Below are 27203 nucleotides of genomic sequence, written 5' to 3'. Positions count from 1 at the left end.
CAGCTGAACAGAATCATTTTGCCAGCAAATGGAATTTTTGGGCCTCTTTGCATATTAAAATCAAACTGATTTCAATATGAAAAAATGATAAAAAGCTGGAACAATACAACATAAAATTAGGTTCCAGTTTCTGAAACTAAAAAAAATATTTCATTGTCTTCCTATATATGTGTATATATATATGTGTGTGTGTGTGTGTGTATGACCTGATAAGGTAAATCATGTATCAGCCATATGCATGTAAAAATTAAATGAACCTAAGACACATGCAGCATACAGGTAACCCTGTAAAGGACAGCAGCCTCCAGCAGAAACAAGAGAGAGGCTCCATATGTGGATGTCCTACCTCTTCAACCAAAGAGGATACCCGGGTGCATCAAATCACTGACAGCTTGCTGTGTTTTCCTGCACACACCTAACAATACATGCTCATTAGCAAAGCTTTCCACAGTTCTTGCATCTGTTCTCTGCAGCCATCTCTAAAACATTTCTTATTGTGACACAGGCAGCAAATCCACAAATAACCAAGATGTTATCTGCTGTATGATTGACCTCTGCTTATTAAACATTCAACCTGTTTACTGCTGCAAACCCAGACATGTGTTGCTTACATTTCATCTTTTGTATTTTTACATTTCTCACACGCTTTTTCCCTTTTGCTTTCTTACAAAAACTACCATGTCACACTGGTTGGGAATGCTTGGATGACACACATATGTAATTGCTCCTCTCTTGTACTGAGTCATCCACTGTCAGGTGAAAATGTTTTGAATTTCTCTATGCTACATGGAAATAAGCAGAAAATAAAAATAATCCAGTAATTTCTCTCCACTTCAGCAGACAAAGTAGCAACAAAAACATGCCAAATATGTATAGTGATTTCAGCTCTTCCATTAAGGGACTAAAATGTGTCATTAACATATGAAAACCCTTCAAGTTGTACCTCCATTGCCTGGATGCAATATTTTCAGTAATAACTATATAATTAGTCTTGTTACTTTAAAAACAAACATGGACATACTTTGTACCTTTGGGGGAATATGAAGAGCAAGATAAGGATTGCATATTTTAAGTCCCTCAAAAATCATTATGACAAATCCAAATGGTCTTCCAAGATAGCAGAGAAAAAAAAAGCTCTTGTTTATTTAACTACAGAGATTTTTGCATACTTCAACTTGTGACCTTAATACAAGAAAGAGTAGTGGATCCTTTCCTGAGCCATTTAGGGATTTGTCTGTGGAGACCTGCAACAGAAATACCAAGATCAGTCTGAATGAAATGCAAACAGAAGCAAATATGTGTGAAAACATCAGCAGAAACAATAAAGCAAGAATGCTTTATTAAAAGAATGTTAACAGAATGTCGTGTATGGATAAAACACGGATATCACTGACAGTTATTCTTAGACCACAGTAACAATATTATATCAGATAGAGGCAGTACAAACCAATTCTGCTTTCTTTTCTTGGTCTTGGCCAATTTAAGCTGTTGCACGTGAAAGACTAAATTCTTATTTACGAAAGTGGTTTTGATAATTTTCAGATGAAACCTTTCAGAAGCGATCAAAGATTTAGTTTTTCTTAACCACGCATTATTTTTTACATGGACAACGTGATAATTGTTTCACAGAATGGCTGGAGTTGGAAGAGACCTCTGGAGATCATCCAGTCCAACCCCCTGGTAAGGCAGGTTCACCCAGAGCAGGTTGCAGAGGATCACATCCAGACAGGTTTTGAATATCTCCAGAGAAGGACACTCCACACTTTCTCATGGCAGAGTGTTCCAGTGCTCTGTCATCCTCGAAGTAAAGGCGTTTTGCCAAATATTCAGATGGGATTTCCTGTGTTTCAATTTGTGCCCCTTGCCCTGTCACTGGGTGCCACTAAAGAGTGTGGCCCTATCCTCTTGACATCTGGCCTTAAGATATTTATATACATTGATAAAATGTATCCTCGACACTTACCTTCTTGATTCATTTGTGAGGAAGATTACTTGAAACCTTAGATTACTTTCTTTCACCATTATACTCGTTTGTATCAACAATGACTGCAAAACCAACTTAATAAATACACTCACCTATCCAAATGTAAGATCACTCCATAATTAAAGCAATACAACCGTATTGTTTGGATTTAGAATGTGTTTGGGTTGTTTTATTAGAATAAGTTACTAGACATAAAAATAGCACTGGAAATAAGCAAATCTGATCAAAAACAAATGATAAATGAATTGAAAAAGAAAGTAGAATTGTTTAAAAAAACCCAACAAATTGTGTGTCAACAGTATATATGGTGAACAATGTCATGTAACAAAATTACTCCCAGTTTTGCTATCAAATTGTCATTGAAGTTCCTAAAGCAAACCATCAGCATGCTTATACTAAGAATACACTATCAAGGAATCTTAAATGAAAACAAATTAATATGTAGCTGAGTTGTTTTTCTCATGGTAATTTAATCTGGGTAGGACATTTTATTCAAAAAAAACATATTAAGAAATAGTACTCCATAAATTCTCTTCACCTAAGAGACATTGTAATAAACCATTCAGGTACTGAAGTGCCAATACAAGCATTAATGCTTAATGAGGAGGCACTCAAAGAACAGCACAATCAGAGGTTACCTCAACTTTTTCTGATTTTCCAGTGGGAGACATCCCATTGCCAGTAACTGTTCAAAACAATTTGCTTCCAGATGTGTACTGGGGAAAATTACATGAGAATCACTGCATAAACTTCAAAGATAAGTTTAATACAAGCAAACAGAAGTCTTCACTGTGATAGTAATTTTAGATTGCATAGTTGTAATAATCTCTCATATTTTGAAAATTATTTGAATAAATCAGGGAAAATAGCCACTTGTGTTCCAAAAGGTCTTCAATAAGATGCTTTCATTTTAGCAAACTAGCATGGATTTCTTTTAGATTCTGTTGAAGTGATCCTTTTTTTTTTTTAAAGAAGGTATTTATTATTGACAGACTGCAACACTCCAGTGCTTTCCTAGAAAAATATTCTGCACAGGAAACCATATGACAACCCTTTTCCCTGTCCTGAGAACCCAATCCTATGTACAGACAAACCTGTGAATTCTCCACATCCACGATCCTTTTGGATCTTTGTGCTAATACTGTAGGAGTGATGCAAACTGTAATACTGCTTTAAAAGCTGTAATTTATGAGAATTGCATTCAGAGCAACCTCTTTTCTAAGAGCACAGTAAAGGAAGACTTCAGCAGTCAAACAGCAAACTTGAAATTTAAACAGTATGTGGTCCAGACTGAAAGTAAAGAAAGAAAAAGCAAAAAGCCCGCAATGTTTTAGTGAGAGTCTACAATTGCCTCCGGAGCCTACTCAATTAAAAATTTACTTCAGAAATTAGCACTGTAATGATGCAAAAAAAATCACTGCATCAGAACTCAAAGGCACTGTTAAACCCCGACCATCGCTTCTCTGAGCTGCTCGACAGAACACAGTGGAGCCTGCACACTGAGGAGAGCAAGGCATCCCAACCTGCATCCTCGAGCAGAATTTACATGAGTACCCTGATTCCTCTAAAATTATTTTTAGTGGAGATTATTTTTTTTGTTCATGCCTCACTGTTCTAACAGCAATCAATCAAAGACTCCTGCTATTGCAACGATGGAAAAGTTAATTTACCATTTCAAGCTTTATTGGCAAAATATGCTAATAGGGATGGAACTGACGACTACAATGGTTATATAAATTTTTCAGAAAGCATCTATTGTACATATCAATCAAAAAAAAGCATTGAACTATTAATGTTTGAGTTGTATATACATTACTGGTTTAAAATTCCTGATTAATAGCCTGCTTATAATCGTCTTAATCTAACAGTACAGAGTAGTTAGACTAAACAATGCATCCATTATTTAACATCTAATTCACAATATGTCTGAGGGTTAAGCTTTTTGTTTGTGGGGTTTTGGTTTGGCTTTTAGTTTGGTAGTTGGTTTGTTTTGTTTCTTATGAAAAGTAGCTCTTCCAGATCAAACACTTGGCTAGTGATTTCTACCACAGAAGGCATTACAATATGATGGCAGTCATTTGTTTAGCTTTATTTTTGGCAATGTTTTGAAACACACAGATCACAGATATACCTGCCTGGGTACAGAAAGCTCCCTTACAGGCATCAGTAGAGTAGAAGCCACTACTCTCTCAAGATTGCATGCTTTTAATGTGACTTGATAATGATATTCTGCAAAAAAAAGTTGAAATTAAATTTTGTATTGCCATACACTAAGAGAATTGGGGAATGAACCAATGGACTATTTTCATATTTTGGAAATGAGCAGATTTAATTGGGAAGCATTTTTATATATCCTGATTTTGCAATCCCACTGATCCCAGGCTGCCTGATGTATGAAGTAGTCGTAAAATCTCTCATAACTAGCTTTTCTTTGCTGAAATGATAGTGTCTCTGTAGGAAATGCAAGAAGATTTACATTATAAATTTACATTTATCTTAGAAAAGATACAACCATCGCAAAATGCAAAACTGAGACCTGAAGCCACTTTTGATCCTTGAAGCAAGTCACTGTCAATTAATTTGGCTGTCCCAATGCTTACTTAGAGGAACGTGATCACAAAGCTACACCTTAGTGCCTTCTCAACCATGCTAAGCCTATGACACAAGTCCTGACAGGAAAGCAGGACTTGCAGGTCATCTCTGATTCTCCCTGCTATGGACAACAGAATGAAGAGAAGATGGACAATTTTCCTCTACTCTTCCATCAGGTTAATAAATCAAAGTAATGCAACCCATAAAAGAGGGAGGCAGTGTTTTTCTTTGGAATACAAGTGGGGGGGAAAGGGAGAGAGGAAGAAACTTCCTCCATGTATGCATATCACACATGGCAAGTCCAAATTCTGCTGGGAATATCAAAAGAGTGTTAGTTTCCCAGAGACACAAAGTTAGAGCATGATCTGTATTACTCTGATCACCATCTTTAATTCTCTCTGCAACAAAGGACCTAAGCCAAGCTGCTAGCAGATATTTATTGTGTCAACAGCTCATTCCTTACATCACCTAAAGTGCTCCAGTGTGACCAGCATTATTGACAGACCCCAGTGCTCCTCTTCACAGCCTACCACAGGAACCAGAGGGCCTTGTCTGGTTAAATTCCATTTCTTTCAAACATCACGTTTTGATGAATGATGTACATTGATAGTACAATTACCAGATTTCCACTGCTCTGAAAAAATATTAAAACTGTCATTCAATGCAACTGCCACTGAAATTATTCCCTTCCTCTATTCTAACTTATGTTAACTGATTTTTTTGCCACGTCTACATTGCTGAGGAACAGGACAAATGCTGAAAAAGAAATGCGCAGCTCTGCCTCTTTGTCCCAATATATAGGCTAATTTTAGGGTATTTTTTTTATTTCTAAGCATTCTTTATGATATTTAAAAACATGATGATTCTCAAAGACTGTTTTCATGCTGTATTGGTTGGCGACAAAAGATATTAGTGGGCATTTTTTTCTCTAAATCCACTTTCTACTGGGTGTTATGTTTGGGAACATTTTTAATTCAAATTACCAATTAATTTTACACTTTTACCCTATTTGAGATGTTCATGGTTGATTGAGTTTTTCAAAATATATTTTCAATTCCTATTACTTAAGCTATATGGAACTACTCTTTGGATGAGGTCTTTACATCTTTTCAGAGGATGAAACAGAAAAAAAAAATCTCAAGTTGCCATTTCAGTACAACAAACAAGAATCACAGCTCTGCCAAGTAAGAAGAGGAAAAGATGTTATGGGAGGCAATCATTAAACCAGCTGCAAAAGTTGAGGGAAGAAAGAAAGAAAATCTTTCAGGCTGAAGACACACCATTCTTGGACATGCAACTTGTTCAGTACTCTTTGATTTGTACTGTTTTCTTACACAAGCTCCTTTTTATCTGAGTTAGCACAAACCTAGTAGGATATTTCTTACATATACTGAAATGCAAGTAAACAAAATGCAAAATAAAGCAGATTTATGACACGTGAATATGAATTAATCTTCAAAGCTACGTTTTGTGACTCTAATGATGCTGTCGTTGAGATAAATATTGCATTAACACTGCAATGTGTACACAGCTCAGCTGCTCACATGGATGGAATAAAAGTACTTAGCTTTTTTCATAGACACTTTGCAGCATATTTACCTAAGAACCTTTACTTATGTGCCTTTAAACTTAATTTTATCTATTTGGATTGTAATTGCACGCATCATCACCCAGCCTGCAATCACAGCAGGTGGAGGTAACACTCCTGTGTAATTGCTTTTTTTTTTGGTACCAATGGCAGGATCATCAAGAGCTCTCTATTTTGCTTCCTGTGAACAAAACTGATTTATACTTTTGTGATCTTTAGCCAGAAAAAAAAAATCACATTTAAAAACTCAGAGAGGAACATACAAAAAACCAAACATGTTACAGAAATCTCTCATATTTCTCACTCTGCACCTTACAAAATAGAATCTTCCATTATTTATTTGGCCAAGAGAGGTTTCGTTTTAATCATGTTAACTAAATTAAGGATAAAACACTGAAAATAAATGAACTTTATTAAAGGCATCCTCTTTTTACACAGGAAAAGTTGACAGTTTACAAATTTACAGCTTTAACCATGTTCTCTAAGGAACAAAATTTCATTTGTCATGAAAACCTATATAAAATGCAGAAAGATATTTTATCAGTACCAGAAAGGCAGACCAACATTCCTCTTTTTTAAAAGCAGAGGCACACCAAACTTTATTAATCTGTTGTAACAAAAAAATGTTACAAAATGAGCCCTCTCAGTGCTGCAACATGCCACAAAGATTTGATTCAATAAACAGCCATGAGGAATCTGAAGGCTTATTTTTTTAAGCACAAATCTCATTTGTGACTTCACACTTTTGAATGCAAAGGATGATAAGCACTTGAGCATATTTCCACTGTACCTCGAGTCCACACGGATGGGACAGAGCAGTTCTGGAGCAGTCACTGCTCCAGACGTGGCACTGAGCTTCCTGACACCTACTCCTTTGTGCAAGGAAAACCAAAGCATACTCCCTAATAACTACCTACAACACCACGACTCTGAGACTCCTATTACATGCTGCTGTTGCAGTAGTTACCATGCCAAAAACAACAAATCTCAAAAAAAAATAAATCTCTGATTGCACTCAGTAGATTTAGCCACATTCAAAAGGCTACAGAAAAAAAGGAGATGTAAGAAAACTCTTTGGTCTTCCTGCTGTCTTCCCCATAGATCCAGGTAGTTTTTGCAACCCACTTTCATATCTACAGTCAGATTTCAGTCTCTATTCCAGTTCTTTACAGCAACCGAGTTTAAAAAAGCACAGATTTTTTTTATTTTTTTTTATTGCATGCTTCTGTCATGATTTCAGTTTATAATCAATCTTAGGGAATCCCTAAGCAGCAGAAAATTGTTTAAAAGACTTTCCACATCATGGCAGAATTACTCCATGCAGTGGTAGTATCTGATTAATCAGAACATCTAAAAGCACTCAACAATCAGCAGGAATTTTCTAATTAAGACTCTTCCAGTGTAGTGAATAATTTTTCAAATAAAAATTTATTATAAAAATAACTTGACTGAAACATAATAGAAGTGTGTAGGAGGGAGAGGGGGGAATGTGGGTGTGGGGAGGGGGTGTTTTCTAAAATCAAAACTATATTAATATTTTATTTTTAGAATTTCCAAATTCTAGACCTGGTCACTGTCTACAATGAGAGGCCACAAATAGGAGGAGTATTGAGATAAGATCACAGTATTCTCTGAGAAGCCATGTTCCCTTTGGAACTCACTTATGGCCTAATTTTGTAAAACCAGAGAATGATTCTTTGGGTGACATCCCAAGCGTGATACTCAGCAGATGGTGACCATCCATCTGTATGGCTTCTCAGGACAGACAGCCAAAACTCACTCATAATTTTGAAGGACTTGAGCTGTATGAATCTCTGTGTGCATCACAATCATTGCACCTTCTACTACCTTCACATACTCTAGCTTCTTTTACTCTTTGCTTTGCACTCTGGACTTTAGTATGCCTCTGCTTCTACTGACTGTGTTTTAAAGAACAAATAAAACAAAAGGACTTCTTTGTTGGCCTATTACAGAGGCTTGTTAAAGCCAGAAAAATTTTAGTGTGGTGACAATTTATTATTTTTTTCAAATTAAACAGCAGACATAGAACACTGATTACTTAATAGAATACTTAGCCAAGTCTCACATGAACACTAGAGAACTGCAGTGGATGAAAATAAGGATAATAGATAACAATTTTTATAAGTGAAGTAAAAGAACATTCTGTAATACACTATTGAGTTCTGAAGCTTTTTCTGTAAGTATAATAGTAATTCTGATGACCTGTACATGATGTTCCTTGCAATGTCCCCATTCTCTATGAATGCATCAATGTTTATGTGGGCAAAATAAGCCTCTATCTTTTAAAATATGGACTCAAAAAACCCATGGATATGTCAGAGAACAGTATATGTGGCAACATCATTTCCTGATTATTAGCAGTCATACACAGTGTTACTGTCCACATATAGGTAGTTTCCCAGACTTAACTTAGGCAAGATGAAGATACAATATATGAAAAAAAAAGAAAAAAAGGATGGGTGCTGTGTCCAGCCATCACAGGGTATCTGTGCATACCAAACAAAACAGGAAGAATGCTTGTCTCTCTGAAGAGGGAGTACACGTAGCAAACAAAGGGCAATCAAACAGGGCATGTGGCACATCTGTTTGGTGAGGAAAGACAGGAGCAGGGGGAAGGCCAAGCAAGACTGGTGAGTTTGGGACTGACCTGCTTCCTTTGATGGCCATGTGCTTTGGCTACGTGGGAGTTTGCTGAGCCTACTCCAGGCGTTTGCCAAGCAACTACATCTTATTTCACTGCTAACACCTTACAAAGGCACCATCCTACAACAGACCACGGGGACAGCAATCTTAGTCACTGAAGCAAAAGACAAGCTAAACCAATAAAACTTTTTAAAACAAACATGGCTCAGTGTGCCAGCCAAATTCCAGAAAGAAACAATGCTACTGGCCAGAGCACAATATATGTGATTACTTGCTCAGGGCCAGAGAAGTCCCTAACTCAGACTGACACAATCCAAAGGGATTGTAGCTAATGCTCCTCTGAAAAGGAAATGGGAAATAAACAGCCTAATACCACAAATGGAAAAGGCAAAACAGACAACTTTTTTTGTTCTAGATACTCCTAAAAATTACAGATATTAAACTGAAACAAAAAAGGAAAACCACCCTACCTCAGTGTTTTCCACTTGTTCCAATTAATTCAGGCAATAGCAGAAGAAAATGTGTTTTAGTCCCTTTTATGACTGACTCTTTTGTTTGTTCTATGGTATCAAAAAATTATCCAGTTGTGCCACACAAAATATAGGTACAACAAAAGTAAGGCCTGCTGGGGTCTGGAAACGTGAAGTGACACAAGGCTCGTGGACAAAGATATAAGAGGTTACACAAGAAGCAAGATCACTTTGTAATTTATCATTCTTCTGGAAGAAATTCATGAGTTTTTGTATGGAATTGCTTTGACAGACAAGAAAATAAGTCAAAGGTGGTAGAAAAAAGCAGACTAAAAATAGTCTCTGTCTCCCAAACAACTACAGGTTTTTTCTCCCCTTCCAAGAGAACTGTCAGAACAGAAGGAAGGACTGTATTTGCCAGGATGCCAGACTAGTCATGATGGAAAGGAATGTCAATTACAGCATTGAATATCATAATTAATAAGCAATTTTAAAAGGCAGCAGTCTCCCAGCAATCACCAATGACAGCAAGACCATGAGCAGAGAATAAGACAATTAGAGCTCTCCCTGCCATCACCATTTCAGCTTCACTACTGCTTTCATTACTACCATAATTTCCATTTGCATTGTCTGGCTAAAATCATGCCTTATCATGAGAGGTTACACAATTTCTTATTCAACCAGCCTTCCAGTCCAGGATATTTTCCTTATTGCAATGTTTCTATGGAAGCTGGCTGACTACAAGGCACCAGTACTTCTCCCTGCTTCCAGCTGCTAAATCTAATTTAAAGATGCTAAAAATAAAAAAGGCTTACATGTAACAGTACTGTTCAGAAAACAAGAAGCTGTATTTCCTGCAGGGAGAGCATTTAATCAGCAGTGAGATGAAAGAAGGTACAATACAATAATTGTTTCACTAGTATTTCTGCCATTTGCAAACTTTCTAGCAGTACCTACCCCACTATCAAAATATTTTCACAACTCTTTCCTCATTGGATATTGAGACAGCAAGTATAGGAAACATAACATGGAGAAATCCCAAGTCTTTGGGCATCCAGTTTAGCTATTGCCCCAGTGACCACCCATACTGGACACCCAAGGTGATTTAGAGTAATTTACAAATTCTGTGAGGAGCCAGTTGGGTGCAGGGATCAAAAACAAGTACAACAAGAAAACAAAACATTACTTTGGTAATATGGATGTTTTTCCTTAAATATATACATGATTTATATAAAATCAAATTTTTTCTCCACAAAGCACTTCACGTTGAGATTCCCACTAGTATACATCTCCTATGTGATCTCAGAGCCTCAACTTAACCAAATATCAAAAAGAAGTGGTTTGTAGCATATATTAGGAAATATGATCACAGGCTTACCTCCATGCAGATGAAGGAGCAGAGAGACAGCAAGTGTAGGAACCTCAAAATCCCACTCAGAGAAAGGAGCCCCGCCCCAAACCCTCCCCAGAAAATGAGACCATATGCCAAAGTGGATAATACAGATTTTATTTAATGATGAATCTGAGATAGAAAGAAATAAAAAAAGGAGTGAGGGCAGTGGAGAAATCCAGCAGAAAATAGTCACCACCCATGGTTCCAGTGATATTCTGTTGGTGCTTCTCAGTGGTGAGGGTTCCAAGGTAGTTCAAAACTTTTCCCTGTTTATACATCCTAGCAAACAAAGGAGTTAATGCTCATTGACTACACAATTCTCATATTTCTGTAGGCTAAATTATTTCCTCACCTCTAAGATTAATAAATCCACATGCTTATTCCTTCTCTTCTTTTGAGCTGATGGGCTGGTGGTTGCAACATGCCCCTGCCAGAATTACCTTTTAGGGAATCTGAGCTGATTTCAGCACAGTTGCTGAATTGGCTTTCCTTGTGGCTTGTAAATCCAGCATTATTTGTCTCCATTACTAATGATAGATTCTTCTCCCCAAGATTTCTTAACATGCCCTTAGGTCTAAGATAACATCTGGACAATAGTATCTTATCTTGTCTCTTTATCTTATCTCAGGTTCCCACTGTGGTGGCTTGTCTTACAGTTCAAGCCCCAGGTATCCAGCCATGGTGGTTTGGGTAGGAACAAAGTGTGGGAGATCAGAGGGAAAATGAGATAAAATGTATCTATTTTTTGTCATTTGGTTCATACACTGGTCTGGCCACACTCTGCACCTGATCAGCACAGTCTGTCCCACCTTCTCATTAAACTCCATTTCCAGCTCTTCTCATGGGTGAGGGGCTCTCTCCTCCACGGACCTGTGAGCAAAGAGAAACCCAAGTGCAGTAGCTGGGGAAATACCATGGCACATCAGGGCTGATGCATCAGGATGGCAATGTCTGGAGACACAGAGAGTGAGCATTTGTGTGGGTGGGTGTGTGTCAGTGTGTGATCACAGCTCAACATCAAGCCAGACTAGCCAGCAAGTAGGAGACGCTCAGGAGGGAAGTGTTGGTGTGGCCATAGGTGTGATCCAGGTAACCACAGGGGACTAGAGGGCCCTGAAGGTTGGCCAGCAGAGGACCAGGAGCTCCAACCCACCTACTGGAGAGAGCCATCTACATCTGTGTGTCTGTGTGTGAGGCAACTGGGAGACAAAGGGATCCCAGGCCAGCTACTGGGTAGACTGGGAGTCTAGGACCAGCTACTACAGAGTGATCCATATTGGCTGATATAGCTGTATACTTATATATTTTACACCAATGGGCTTTCATCCTGAGCAGCCAGAGAGGAGAGGACGAGGCCATTGATACTCCTTGTGTCTGCCTGAATGCTGCATTTCCTTTCTGTGTCAGTCTGTGTGGGTGCTCATGGATAATAGGCATAGATGTATTGTGTGCATGTGTGCCTCTTGGGAATGTGTGCTCAGCCTTGCTATTGCTCATTCTGAGGTCATGGAGCTGCAGAAGGAACACCTCTACTGGCCTATAGGATTTAGCAGCACAGCCAGCACCTTTTGTGGAGACATATACAATTTCCTAGATCTTGAAAATTGTTCCGAGGTGGCAAACTCACTTCTTCCAATATCACACAAATAAGAAATTAATTAAAGATTAACAAAATAGAATAAAACCTTCATTTAAGAGCTCATGATGCCCACCTAATAGCAAGCCAATAAATGAAATCTGTAACAGAACTAGCACTATTTAAAATTCTTGCTAAGTGCGTGGGTTCATTCATGCCTGTGCTAGCTGCTGCCCATAACATCAATACAAAATCTTGTATCTAGATTTTCACTGAAGTTCAAAACAGTCGAGTGATACACACCAGCAGGCGTTTCAGCAACTGTAACTCACAATAAAAAGCAAAATCCAGTCACTTAGTTAAAGAGCTGTGGTTCATAGCTCTCATTACAGTGTTCACATGGGGCGCACTGACAGTAAAATGACTGGTATGAATCAGTTTCTCCCTAAATAGTAGCAGTCTACAACTTCCTCACGAGGGGAGGCAGAGAGCAGGCACTGATCTCTTCTCTGTGATTACTAGTGACAGGATCTGAGGGAATGGCCTGAAGCTATGTCAGGGAAGGTGTAGGCTGAATATCAGGAAAAGGCTTTCCATCCAGAGGGTGGCTGGACACTGGAACAGGCTCCCCAGGGATGTGGACACAGCAGCAGACTTCAGGAAGCATTTGGACAATACTCTTGGGCTCATGGTGTAATTCTTGGGGCTGTCATGTGTAGGACGAGGAATCAGACTCGATGATCCTTGTGGGTCCCTTCCAACTCAGAGTATTCTGTGATTCTAGGATAAACGGGGGTCGGTTTAACATCCTTGGCACCCATGATCTTTAGAGACATTGGTTAAACCTCCAACACGGGTCTGAGGAGCTCTTCATCACACAGTATCCCCACAGCATCAGGCACGTGCATTTCAGGTATAAATCATGCATCTCACACCTCCAGGCTAAGTAAAAGGCTGTTTTCCCAAAGGCTCTCTTCTAAAAGGCAGTAGCAGTGCTACCTGAAGGGCCCCTCAGCCCAAGCCAGACAAGGTGCCTCTGCAGAAGCTCGGGGAGAAGAGAGGTCTCCATGGCAACAGGGGCCCCAGCACTCTCACAACCCCTCTTCTTCATCCTTTCCTCAAATTCAATTTTTCTTCCAAAGAGAATTGCTTAGAAGTTCTACTGAACACACATAAAAAACAAAAGTATAATATTTATTCCAGGCAGACTTTACCAAGGTGCATCCTGAACTGAGCTTCACTGCAGCACAGTCCATGACTCCTGAGGCTTAGAACCGCCCATACAAAATCACAGAGGAAAATCATTACTATAATGTTGTGATACTGCAATATGTTAATAGTATGCAATTAGTATTACATGCAACCACCACTCATATCATCATGTGCCTCATGCTTCTTTTTATGCTTGTTTTTCAGTCACTTTTTGCTTTGCCAAACTTTATTTCAGCTAATCAACAACTAAGTTAATCCATGCAAAGTGCCTGGTTTAGAAGATTTCATCTAAGACACTTCTTATAAGTGTGATACCAGTGAAACAAAACATCATAATTTCCATCCCCAAACCTTTTTGTTCCTTCCCCTCAGATGACTCTACCCTTTTTGTGGGCACAGCTATAAATTTTGGCTGGAGCTCTTGCAGACATGACCCTCATTCTTTAAAAATTCTCTCAGTCTAGCCTGGAGTCATATATCTGCAGTATTTTTTACTGGGAAATCTGGATGAAAAGGGGAAAGGGGGAAAGCCTGCTCTGCAAGACACTGGGAAGGCAGCAGGGTTCACTTTGCACTGTGATATGGGATGCCTCTTTCAAAGCATATAATTTTCCTTCAAAGCGTGGCTAGAAACCAGGAGGTAACCAATCTAACCCATGGCTTTCCAAAAAGTGCTGTAACAACTAAAATAGAGTTGAAACTTTAGCAGAGCATCCTCAGCCTTTCCAGTTAAATTTCCTTCTGTACAGGACATATTAAGGAAGACAAAAAAGCAAGTAACATAGAGCCTAGATTCCCAAACTTTAAATAAGGCACTGATCTAAAAGGTCTGGGAAAGTTTCCAGAATTTGGGATTATGTGGGATACAGTTAGTAAAAAATGCACTGAAAGTAAGATGCATATTCAATCTGGGGAGTGGACATTAGCACTGAGGACATCTCTTTCTTCTCATAATTTGCATCAATTTTGTGTCTGTGGATTTTTTTTCCTGAACGACCAACAATAATTATTTTTAGAGAAGAAATTCAGTTTTATCCAACATAAAAATTGTGAACATATTCAAAGAGACTCAGGAACAAATGTTGATTCTCAGACCTTGGAAATATAAAAAGAACAGAAACCACAAACCACGAAAAGGGCAAATTGAAATTAGATATATGGAAAAATAAACTGTGAGGGTGGTGAGACACTGGAACAGGAGGCCCAGGGAAGTTGTGGATTCCCCACCCCTGGAAGTGTTCAAGGCCAGGTTGGATGGGGCTCTGAGCAGCCTGGTCTAATGAAAGGTGTCCCTGCTCATGGCAGGGGTGCTGGAACAAGATGATCTTTAAGGTCCCTTACAACCCAAACACTTCTGTGATTCTATCCTACAATTCTACAATGGTATATAATCTTACCTAAACCTAACATGTCATGAGCATTCATTTACACCTGTCAGTAAAAGCACAACTCATTGAGCTCCTCCATTTAACTGCTGTGACTTTACATGCAAGTAAGTAAACTGTGGGAAAACCCATGTTCAGAGTGAGAGAGCCCACATCCTCATCTGCTTCAAAATAGTTATTTCTGGTCTTCCTTTCCCTTCCCCTGAGCAGGTGCTATTGTCCACTGCATTTCACCCATCATTTTGATCTCCCTTTCAAACTAAGCTCACTGTGCATACTGGTTCCAAGAGTTCTTTGGAGACCCTCTTCATTTCCAAGATCTCATCCCACTGCTCACACTCAACTGAAAGTGGCTTCAGCCACCTCTGGCAACCTCTCCCCACCAAAACTCAGAATTAATACACTCTATTTCTTCTTTCAAAGCTAAAGTAATAATTAGTCTCTGCAGACTGATTCCTTCTAATGGCAAGATGAAAATATACTTTGCAGATCAGCATTGCTGTACTCCTATATTCACTGCAAAACTGATCTCAAGAATCTTCTTTGATAAAAAGAAAGCTATGAAAAATTTACTCCCTTAGAAAAGGAGCCCTATGTCATCCCAAGCTTAAAACAAAGAAAAAATTTTTTTTTACTTTCTTGCCTTCAGCAGGTATAACGAAACAAGACAGCACTGTTTTGTCATATCACAGTGAGAACTAACACAAGAATTTATCCTAGTGTTCCAAGTCTTCCCACAGGTCTCAGAGGTCTGAAATGGGAGAAAATAAAACCATAACATGCATCTCTCTCACAGCTGACAAATTCTTCTGTGCAGCAGGTACCTAAATTAAATTCACAACACCAACTGTGATTCTTCCCTCTTGCAGGACCTGGACCTCTCCATGCTGTAGACTCCTGCTAATGTCAGACCCCTGTAATCATTATCAAGACTGAATAATATAGCTTTGTTCCATTTCAAGCTGAAACTAAAAGGAATTTCTTCCTTTAAAAGGGTAATGCTATTTTATCAGCAGCAAAGTGCCTTGGGCATGCACTGATGATGTGAAATGCACAAGTTACACATCCACCCAAACCAGAAAGGATTCAAACCCACACATCCTACCCCTGAGGACATTGACCCCATCTCAGGCTTCAGGGAGAAAGATAGTCTTATCCACCTACTGAAAGGCAAAGAGGAACCTGGGAGTCACTAGAACAAGGAACTGCTATTCTGCAGCTTAACTGAGGGGCTCACCTGATGGAGAAAAGAGCTGGATGCCACTCATGCTCTAAGGATGATGGCATAAGATAAATTGTAACTTAATTAACAGTGTTTCTGCCAGCATTAATGTGAGGTAAATATCCAGTTATCTCTTGCTGATGCAGAGATACTGTTCAGCATGTGAACATGCAAAACTTCTGCCACATATGAGATGTGGCTTTCTTTCCATTCAGTAAAGAATAGTAGTACATTCATTGGGTTGACATGAGAAGATATGTTAAAAGATTCCAAAGTTTTCAACTGTTATGAGAGTGTGTATCATAACTGTTTTAAATTAGCACTTCAGGAACACAGAGAGAATAGAAGCGAAGATTGTTTCAAAAAAATAGTTAAAATTGGTTTCCATCACTGCAAATGCACGAGGCCCACTGCTAACATTTGTCATTGGACTAGTGCATTTTCATAATTTAAAAAAAAATATTATTTCTTCCCCTGTTTAGCTCCTTGATAGGCCTGGAAAAGTTATTGATCTGGAAGTTTCGTCAGCATCCCAGCCATCCAATCAGCAAATAAATAAAAATAAAAATAAAGCAAATAAATGTGATATGTTGAAATGTTTTCTCAGTCCATCTCTTGGAAACAAATCACAGTTGGTTGGTTGGTTGGTTGGTTTTTAAAAGCTCTTAGTTGCTAAAGGAATGATTACGTGATAATTATGTCTGTTTTCTTCTTCAAGTAATTTTGGAGGATCTATGCTCATGAAACTAAATCTGGACACATGACTCAAATTTATTCTTTATAAGGTACAAAACTCAAAAAAGAAGGAATTAAAATTCTGACTTTTCTCATCTAGTCTTGTTATTTTAAGACACTGTTCGCTGGCTATTGTTTTGTGCCAGGTACTATCCAACACACAGAAAAAAACCAGAGTACCTATGATATTAAAAGTATCCTTTCTGCACACTATGTGCCAAGAAAGAAAAAAGCAAGAACCATGAGGATTATCCCCACTGCACAGAGGAATAATTGATGCCAAAAGACTCAGTAATTTACAGTAATAGCCAGTATAGTGCATTGTTGACTGGGACTCAACACTGTTCCATGGCTATGCTTACCATCTTCTTAGAAATTATATAAGTGATATTAAATATTACCAAAAGGACATAGATATTTACACCATGACCACAAAAATGGACTTTAGCGGTACTCAAGATCAGGAAAATCTGAAACAAATCCTTGACAAAATGAGCCAATGACCATCAGCAAATTCCTGCAGAACTCCCTTAGGAAAGCTGGACGTTTTGTCACTCAAGCCCTGTGTGTAAAGCCTTGAATGATTGAGATAGTAGTGACATTTTACTGAAATCCAGCTTATTTATCTCCCAAACAGTGCTAACTGACTCACCATAAGGCTTTTTTTGCCTTGTTTTCATTTGTTTGTTTGTTTTTGTGGGTTTGGTTTTTTTTTGCCAAGAAATGCACACACATTCCTAACAAAACAATTTGGTATAAGCATCAAGAAAGCAAATGTACACACGTTTGTAAAATTATATAGCAATACCTTACTACGACATATCTAATCCATATTCCTACTGTAAGAGTAATAAGTAGGCAAGAATGCACATGGCTATACATATTTACAATATAAAGTACTTCTAAAGGATTTATTTAAAATCTGCGGGACACAAATATCAAATTACTGCAGAGTGAAACAGAAATTCAGCAAAACTTGTTTAAAACATTCCATGCCCTTTTTTATGTTAAAGAGAACAGATCCCACTGCAGCTGAAAATAAGCATGTCATCAACCTATTCCATTTTTGCCCGTTTAAATTCTGGTAGAAAAGCTTACTAAGTAATACATGCATCCAATGTATAAGTTCTCATCCATGAATTCATTTAATAGCAACAGCTTTTACACATCAAAACCCACAAGGAACTTGAAATCATACACCTGAGGACCAGAAATGCAGTAAGAAAGAGTCACGAAGGCAACCAATGATGCCAGTTACCTTTTGGTCTGCAGTCCCTGACCGCAAGGATGGATTAAAAAATAAATAATCAGAGAACTCCAGCAGCTCCCACTCACCCAGCAAGGAGCCCACGAAGATGACAACCTGCACGGTGGTGGTGAAGTGTCGGTAGCTCTGCTCCTCGCCGTGCTCCTCGCCCTCCGCGGCGCCCGCCTCGCTGACATTCCCGCCCTGCCACACCGCCTGCCCGGCCGAGGAATTGTTCCCCATCTCCAGGGCGCTGGTGACAGCCTGGGACGGGGCATGGTCGCTTTCATTCATCAACACCCAGCTTCTGTCGTACCCCATGGCGAAGTTCCCGCCTTCCTTGCTGCCACCTAATAAAAACACAGGCTGTCCAGCCTTTGCCTTTAGTGAATGAACGGAGCCCACAGGCAAAAAGACGCTTCTGAAGATAAAGCCCGGTCTCTGCCTCTGGGAGGCATCTTCACCACATTCCTGCGTCCCGAGAAGCAGGGCTGGCTGTTCGCGTTTTCACCTTGTAAGTCATGACAGCCAGTAAACAAAAGCAGAAAATAAGCCAGGCTTCTCCTTCCGCTCAGCTTTGCCATAGTTTTTGCTTCACACCGCCACAGGTCTCCTCCTCAGCATGTTTTACCGCAATAAGCGAGAGAGAAGAAATCACGGTCCCCGGAATCACACCCCACACCGCGGCTCATCTTCCTTCCCACGGCTGCCGAGGGTCGCACACGCTGGCACGGCCACGGGCTCAGAGCACAGCCAAACCGGCCTGCAAAAGTGGGGGGACACGAACTCTGTCCCCTCGCTCCGCTCTCAGCGTTGGCTCTGGCTTTGGTCACAGCCCTGAGAAAGGAAAAGCACGGCTTTCCCCGCGGCACATCTGCTCCCGCTCTCTCCTCTGCTGCTGCCCGCTCACCCGCGGGGAGACACAGCTCCCTCCCATCTCCCTCCCGGCCCTGCTCGGCGCTGGACGCTGCCAAGACCCTTACAAGCGTCCAGAGAGGCCAAGTGTGTGCTCAGTGTGTGCCCTGCGCTCCCGCTATTTCTCGGGGAAAATGAGCTGGGGCTTGACTCGCCAGGCGGGGGGCGCCCGAGCGGCCGCTGAACCGAGGCGGCTCCGGACGATCCCTGCGCGCCCCGCACTGAGCGCGGCTGGCAGCGACACCGCTGCTCCTTCGTGCTCCCACGGCGCCGAGCCGCTGCGGACCCGCACTGCCAAACCCCGCGGGGATCCCGGGCCGGGCCGGGGCAGGAGCCGCCGGCCCCGCGCTCCCGAGGGCGGGCGCGCCGCCATCACATAAGCGCGGCCGCGGCGCTCGGCGGCGCCGCCATTTCGCTCGGGGGCTGCGGGAGCGGGCGGGCGCGTTTTACAGCGGTGTTTTAAAACAGGTTCCTAATTCTGATGACAGACTTTCAGGAGACGGTGCTGGGTTACAGATACGCATGTTACTTGTTAAAATAAATATTTTTCTAAATGTATACTTTTCCAGAAAAGCTCTTCGTAATAAGTTCGGGCATTGATTGTACGCATGGTGTTCATCCATATAAGTGGGTACACATTTGCCTTTAATTTGGAGACGCTGGGGGGTGCTAGTTAAAAAATAAGCCAAAAAGGTTTTTTCAGCCACTGGCCGACAGTCTGGGAATGCCCCGGGAAGAGGAGCCATCCATGTGCTCAGCTCCTGCACAGCAAGGCTTCCTCAGGGACCCGATGCCCATGAGATGTGTCCCAGTGACATTCGCCCAGTCTCCTGCGGTGTGAACTTCGGTGATCCAGGACCGAGCTAGCTGCTGTGCCGTGGGTTCAAAGACATTTGCTGACCACGGGGATAGGGGACTGCCATTGTCCCATCCCACCACAGTCCTGGAGGCTGTTGGCCAAGCCTCTGCTTGTACCTCCATGTGTTTGCACTAAGCCATTTACAGCCTCCTTTCATTCCTCTGGGAGTTCATTGCCCCAGCCTCTTTTCTAGTAATTCATGTCTCTGACTCACTCTGATTGTGGCCTCAGATTCATGCACCCTCCTACCTTTTCCTCTCATTCATAACTCATTCACTTTGTCCACCCAGTCCCATTTTCCCCCATTTTACCAGGCAATAATCAGCAGCTTTCACCATGCTTTCCCCTCATCTTTCCTTTCTTGAGACACCTGAACAGGCTTCTTCTTCCTTTTGGCCTCCAGCATTCTTGTGGCCAATATCTGTAACTAGAGCCCGACCTCAGCCCCTTCACCTCCCAGCCACTTGCAAGGTGCCTTTCCTCACACAGCCATTCCTTTCTTCAGCTCCTCCATTGGTATGGAATGATGACCAAGGAGCCAGGTGAGAGCTAATACTTACTATCTACAGCCCACACTGTGTACCCTCTGTGTAGTCTTTGCACAGATCTCCATAGCCAAGAAAGACTGAGCTGGCTAAAGGAAGAGGTCCTTTGGACATAGGATGGTCTGGGTTTGACTTAGGAATGGAACAGAAAAAAGACTGGAACTTTGAAGGACACTGTGGCTGAAACAGAAATATTTGCCTAATTAAAAGTCATTTAAATATTAAAATGTTCACACCTGCATATGCTAATAAGCCTAATGAAGTACATGTTACCACATAAATTACTGTATTACTCAACACTCTGCTTAGACCATGCTATAGGTATGTAGAAGGAGGAGGATCAGACTGATCAAATTGTGCTGTATGTAAGGAGGGCAGACCTGTTGGAAGAAAGACCCTGAAAGACTTTAGAGAGAGTTCTCAGGCTACTCTCCTCTCCCTCCTTCCAAGTGGAGATGCTGTCTTGGTAAGCATCTACCTGCTATTATTATTGTTACCCAAATAACACAATGTTATCATTAGAGCTCTATCACAGCTAGTGCATGTATTCTGACTTTTTATTTCTGTTGTTTCAATAAATCACATTATTTTGAATCTGTGCTCATGGAAGTTCCCATTGAACATGACCAGACATATAAAGATTATAATCAGAATAAGCCCAGCTGCACATAGGCCCTCTGGTTTCTGGAGACCAGCTGGAATGCAAGAGGTTTTATTTTCTGCCAAATTTCTTACTCTTAACACTCAGAACCTTTTCCCTCTCTCCTGCACTTTACGTAGGAAGACTGACTTCCCCTCACCATGAACATAGGGAAGTGAAAGCACATTCTCACAACTCAATTAAATTTTATCTGCTAGAATTAAATTTTAATGCTGTAGGACAGTTTTAAATATTGTCTTAAAATTTGGAAGGGAAGCTTCTATCCAGATGCAGTCTGGCACATTTTGGGGGCAGATGTTCATTGTATTCCAGTAAATCTGTGCTGAGAATGTGAATAGTCCCCGCAGTAAATTTGGTTTAGTTCATGCAAATTTTCACAAGGTTAGCTAGCAAAGCCACAGCACTGAAAAAAGGTTGTCTCCTCCTCCTCATCAAATTTTTGCACTCCTGCTGGAGTATAAGATTTTTAAAAATAAATTCTCAGAATGTTTCTATGATTATGTTATTTTCCTCTGGCTTCCTTCTTAGAAACAATGAATCATTATAGAAGTAATTAAGGGGGGAAAAATAGCTTGAGGTAGACGTCTAGTCTAGAACATTTCAACTTAATTGGTTAAAATTTTGTCAGTCACAAAGTAGAGGAAAGTCGGGCAGCTTTAAAAGGCATATTGTTATCTGGCCTACCCACTGCTATACAGTGTAACAGGGGAGAAATTTCCCATGTGCTGGGCTGTGTGTCCCACACGACATGCTTGGGAAGTATAAACCCATAAAGAAAATGGTGCTGATATTTCTTAATTACTTACTGCATCACATCTTCTAATTGTCCATTCTTGCTGTGTCCTTGTGTGGGAGAGAAGATGAAGACACTTTTATTTCCAGTCTTCAACACAGGGAAACTTTTTATTTATTATATACAAATTGATAATGAGCATACCCAACTGCACGAGAGAAAACTCCAGTGATCGGTTACAGGGTCATAGCTGGCTGAGCAAAAGGATGTCTCTGTTGTTGCTAGATAAACACTAAACAGCTTTGGTCACGTACTTCCCACCAAAAAGCAGATGAGATATAAAGACCCTGCCACTAAAGACACGTTCTAGGAATGGCAAAGAGCAGAGACCAGTGTCACAACAGCGATACAATTTAACACTTGGTTTTCGTTTGATACTAACGGCATAATTCGAGTCGGAAAGATAAAGCAACCATGGAACAAGCTTTCAATTTCAGAAGGTCAAATTGAGGGCTATAGAAACCGACCAGTAGTGTAAATGAGTGGTTTCTGTAACAAAATGTCTGTACTCAAAGGTCAGGGAGTAAAGTCAGTCACCAAAACTCCATTTCTATATCTGGGCGCAGGGTAGCAAGCTGCAGACTACTGTAACATTTTTTCTTTGCCTGGGGATTACTCACTCATTAATAGATAAGCTCATATGTATGAATTTTTGGGGGGTTTCTTTATGAAGATCCCAAGACTTTAAAGGCTCCATCTTGTGGCAGTCCTTTTCAGCAGTTACCATGTGAAGTGACCGTAGGAAAGCGCGTTTTCCTCTCTGCTTGTCGCTGCTCCCCTGACAACCCCAGCTGCCTCTCTCTGGCAGGTCCCACCAAGGACACCCGGCCTCACTTTTTGTTTGCAGTTCAGCCAAAGACTGTTCGCCCTCCACCTGCTGTTACTCTCTACAGCAATTGTCGGTGGGATCCTTTTTTACAGTTTTCACAGGAACTTGTATCCTGCCCCAGCTCTATTCTGAAATTCGTGGTTATTTTTTCCCTTCTGTGAATCTTTCTCAAGGTCATTTTTAAAAAATCTACACAGTATCCAGCTGTCTTTGCTGTGTATCTCTGTAATGCAGATATACCGGCAGGCAGATCCTGAGTGTTATAAATGAGAGACAAAAGTCTCGATATTCAGCAAAATTTAGATTGGTTTTTTTTGATATAGAAAGAGCAAGCAGTGCACTGAGGAATGTGAGGGGTCACCGCCCACTCCATGCTCCACTGAACCTTGGTTTGCAGTCTCTTCTTATACTGTGGTTTCTCGTTGTAATCAATAATTTTTGGTTTTTTTGTTGTCATAAGCAGTGGTGGTTAAATAAACATCCTTACACAAATTCACAAAGCCTCCAGGCAATAATCAGTCACAGATAGCCATCTGGTCCTTGTAGATAACTATCAGAGAAGTTCTGGAAGTCTGGTTTTTTGAGATAGGCAGCATTAATCGGACAAAGGCAGGAAGGGCTATTGAGAAGGCTGATTTTGCAAGCTGGTAGCTGATACAACTTATTTGGAAAACATAACATAACATAATATAATGAAATATAATGAACCATAACAAGGTGATTTTAAACAGAATTATTTCCTTTATCTAGCGTCCATACTTCACTTCAGAGCTTAGTGTTCTGGTTTATACAAACCCCAATGCTTTTGTGATTAACACGAATCTTTTATCAATTATCACATGAGGGAATTCAGACTGGACGTAAGAAAAGGTTCTTCACCCAGAGGACAGACGGTCACTGGCACAGGTTCCCAGGGAAGTGGCCATGGCACCAAGCCTCCGGGAGTTGGGCAGCGCTCTCAGTCACACTGTTTGCTTTTGGGGAGTCCCGTGAGGAGCAGGCTGCTGCACAGGCGGTCCCTGCGGTTCCATTCCGACTCCACGCGTTTCTGTGGGCGAGCCCGGGGGCCGCAGGCGGTGCCGGCTCCTCCTCCCGCCGCGGCGGAGGCGGTGCCCCAGTGCCGGGCCGGCAGCGCGGGGCCCGCCATGGCCGCTGCGCGCCCGCGCCGCTGACATGGCCCGGGCCGGCGGCGGGCGGCAGCTGCCGGCCGAGCTCGCCGCGGAGCCGCCGGAGAGCTACCAGCTGCGGCAGGAGAACGAGCTCCAAGTGCTGGAGTCCATTTACGGGCAGGACTTCCAGGACCTGCGGCAGAGCCAGGCCTGGAAGGTAGCGAGCGGGGTCTGCACAGCGCGCGGGGCGGAGGCGCAGCGGGCCGGGCCGGGTCTCGGTGCCGGTGCCGGTGCGGAGCGGGGCCGGCCGGCGGCGGGGATGCGGCTGGCGCTGCCTCGCTGGGGCCGCTCCTTGTCCTCCCTGTCTTCCTGGCCTGACGTGTCGCGGCTCCCGCCCGTGGTCCTTTCCCCAGCCCTGCAACCCGCCGCCTTTGCGATTAATCCTCGAAATGGAAGTTCTCGCTCTGTCATCAGTGCTGTGCTCATAAATTGCATTTTAATTAATCGTCAGGCTTTTTTAAAATTGCCTCTTAATTCATTCCTTAACCTACTAATTACATGCTTCCTCAATTAATTCATCTTGTCGGTTTGCATGGTGATATTTGCATGGTTATTATAAGCTGTGGTTTTATCACAGTGCACCTATTTCCTAGAGAATACTTTTGGTTTCATTGTTATAGGTTTGGGGTTTTAAAATTACAGCTACTTAATGCTCAGGTACTCACTGCTCTCTTCCATTCGTCTTTCGTGTCCACGTCAAACTCGTATTTCCAGCTATGTCCATGATACTGTTTTCCTGTACCTGGAGACAATGGTCACTCTGTTCTGTTCCATAAGTTCGCTTTTACTGTTGTTTCTTTTGCATTCTTTTGTCTTGAATGTCTACGATATATCCTCTGCTTTATTTTGTGCCAGAGACTTGAACTTAAAGTTTTTGAAGGAACTTAAGACTTTTTTTCTCTTTTTATGAAGTTTGGTAACAAGGCATCAAGAACACTCTGAGTAATTTGTTGGGTTTCCAGAAGTGTTCACTCTGTTTGAAGATTATACCTGACATCCTCTTCACTTGACGTCTTCTCCTCCTTGCTAGAAAAGCAAAGGGGATAGTTACCATCTGTTTCTGTATTTATTATTCCACGTGGTCTTACTTCCCTCCGTTTTTCATGTTACTATGGGCTGGGTTGTTTTGTTGTTGTCTGTTTTTAAACCTAATTGAAAAGAAAAAGTTGGGAATGCTTATATGGGCATATTTTACTTTATTCTGATTTTGAGTAGGTGATTTGAACAGAGTGGGGATGGGGAAGGCAATGCTTGTTAAAATTCTGGTTTATGGCAAAACACGAAATACAACTACAAATAAAATACTGTCCATTTGTTTTGCCATGTAAGTTGTATAGCAATGTGACGTTATGGTCTGTTACCATGTCAGAAAATAAAATAATGCCTGGCCTAGTAATCTAAACACAGAAAATACTGGGTTTAAACGAATGCTTCAATTTGTGCTATAAATAACCCGTGTTAAGTTTATTTAATTTTTTTCTACTGTTATCTCACAGTAAGCAGAATACGAAAGTTTTATTATAGAAACTCATTTTTGCTCAGTCTGAATCATCTTTCTAATGACTGTAACTACACGTATCTGAGGAAGTTGTAAAAATAATACTGGATAATCCATGATAATCAGTGGACCAGTTCACTCCTATTGAGCAATGTCGACACATTAATGTTTCTTTTTCGTGGTTTGGTTGGACTAAGATGTATTCTGCTATAATATAGATTGAGAGTTGTGTTTTCATTAAAGCAAAACCAAACAACCGTTTTCAATCAGATGTTTTGGATTTCATTTTAGGTACAACAACCGCCTGAAATTAATTTAGTTCTGCGTCCTCAGGGATTGACTGGTGCTAATGAAGTATATGCCAAAGTTGACCTGTGGGTCAAGTGTTCACACACTTACCCTGATACGTAAGTGAAAATTAAAATATAACCTTTTTTCTCTGCTTTCCTTAGTAAAGTGTAACTTGAAAAGACATGTGGTTTTGTTCATCACTCTTAGTCTTGCTTTCTGCATGTCAGTATTTATTAAGCCTGGGGTATTTTGTAATATGCAACTCTAAACTTTGGCACCTGAATTGGGTTTAGTCTTTTGTTCAATAGAGAATGATAGGGATGAGTTTGTCAGTGCAAAACTGCAGCCCCAGTTTGTAGTTTGGAGGTACATAAACACAGGTGTACCTGCCACTGTCTTAGTGCCCTAGTTAAACTTCTTGCACTCCTGACTCTTTCACCTGAGACAGACTGAATCTCCTTTTTATTTAAAGCCATCTATTGTTCTGTTTTCTGTTGGATTAGCTTTTGGAAGAGTTCTCCATAGAGAGTGTAGAAGGAGTTGCAGGTGACCAGCCTAGCCCAGCATTTTATGTTGGCAGGTGATTTCTGGGTTAAGTGTTGCTCTGTGCCCTATTTTGTTCAGTCCTTATGCCACTGATAGTCCAAAACATAACTCCCTTCAGACCATCCATTTATGTTGTGGCATTAGTGCTGTAGAAGGGAAATGCTATTCCTTACTAAGTGATAGTTCAGTTATACCTATAATAAGGATGTAACAGCTACTCTCTTATTTTTTGCTGTAGTTTAAAATAGCACATATCCAGGCGTTTTGCTTGTTTATTTAAAATATTTTTTAAATCTAGCTGATACTTATTCATTGTATTTGTTTCTTGGGGTTTATGCCATTTGTGTAGTGGTGATAAATAAATTTTAAATATTATGTCAATAATGTTTTAAATGGCTTGTTCAGTAAGTTAGTGGTTAAGAGCTGAATTATTAGAGTCTTCATGGTTCTTTGGCAGTTCTACTGTTAAATGTTACCAACAGGTAATTGCAACTAGAAAATTTGCTGGTAGGGAATATAATACAGTATTTCTGACCTTGTCTTGTATATGTAATATTTATATACTGCTTACTTGAGCATTGACTAATTGCCAAGTGACTTTTCCCTCACTCTGTTTTTATCAACAATCGGTTGCTTTTTACACTCAGTTTTTCTAATGAGGACTTTTTAATGTTTTGTTGCTGTCCCTCAGAGTTCCTGAAATACAACTAAAAAATTCAAAAGGCCTGTCAAATGAGAAAATAAATGAACTAAAATTTAGACTAACTGAACTGGCAAAACAGCGCTGTGGAGAGGTAAGAGCTTTTCACTTCAGTAAGAAATATACTCTGGACCCAGATAGTTCTAAAGGTGTATTGTATAATATAATGGAATACATCCACTTTGGAAGTGTAAGTTGCATTGCTTTTAAGGAAGGAAGGACTGTTTTTCTTAGGGATTTTTCTAATTAATGGAAGTTCAGACAGTTGATGCTCTCAAAATCCAGTGCATGCTGTGAGCTTTATTCCTGTTTAAAGATTCACATTATTAG

At 40.7% G+C, this 27203-nt stretch overlaps 2 protein-coding genes and 1 long non-coding RNA gene across 4 annotated transcripts in view; 1 reads left to right on the top strand and 2 right to left on the bottom strand.

Annotated features, from left to right (window-relative positions):
* GPR176 (G protein-coupled receptor 176) overlaps positions 1–19081 on the bottom strand; it is a 33054-nt gene extending 13973 nt beyond the window's left edge. Inside the window, exon 1 of the mRNA XM_014869219.2 lies at positions 18157–19081. Coding sequence (XP_014724705.1) covers positions 18157–18388 — 232 coding nt within the window. The 5' untranslated portion in view covers positions 18389–19081. The remainder of the gene's footprint in view (positions 1–18156) is intronic.
* Positions 10794–18147, bottom strand: LOC148223326 (uncharacterized). The gene is made up of 2 exons (XR_015804463.1): positions 11501–18147; positions 10794–10970 (listed from the first exon to the last, which is right to left on the bottom strand). It is a non-coding gene; the product is annotated as an uncharacterized LOC148223326 (long non-coding RNA).
* Positions 19082–23806: 4725 nt separating the features above from the next.
* The window catches only part of EIF2AK4 (eukaryotic translation initiation factor 2 alpha kinase 4), a 37226-nt gene continuing 33829 nt past the window's right edge, over positions 23807–27203 (top strand). For both annotated transcript variants that reach the window (XR_015804464.1, XM_014869454.2), the window contains exons 1-3: positions 23807–23995; positions 25628–25743; positions 26865–26967. Coding sequence is in view for 1 of the 2 variants with exons in the window: in XM_014869454.2 (XP_014724940.2) it covers positions 23843–23995; positions 25628–25743; positions 26865–26967 (372 nt within the window). In the remaining variant the exon portion in view is untranslated. The remainder of the gene's footprint in view (positions 23996–25627; positions 25744–26864; positions 26968–27203) is intronic.

Source organism: Sturnus vulgaris, chromosome 6 (genome assembly GCF_052056855.1).
Source record: "Sturnus vulgaris isolate bStuVul1 chromosome 6, bStuVul1.hap1, whole genome shotgun sequence".
In the NCBI taxonomy this organism is placed as follows: Eukaryota; Metazoa; Chordata; class Aves; order Passeriformes; family Sturnidae; genus Sturnus; species Sturnus vulgaris.
The sequence above is the reverse complement of the archived record's forward strand: the minus strand, read 5'-3'. Positions and strand labels throughout refer to the sequence as shown.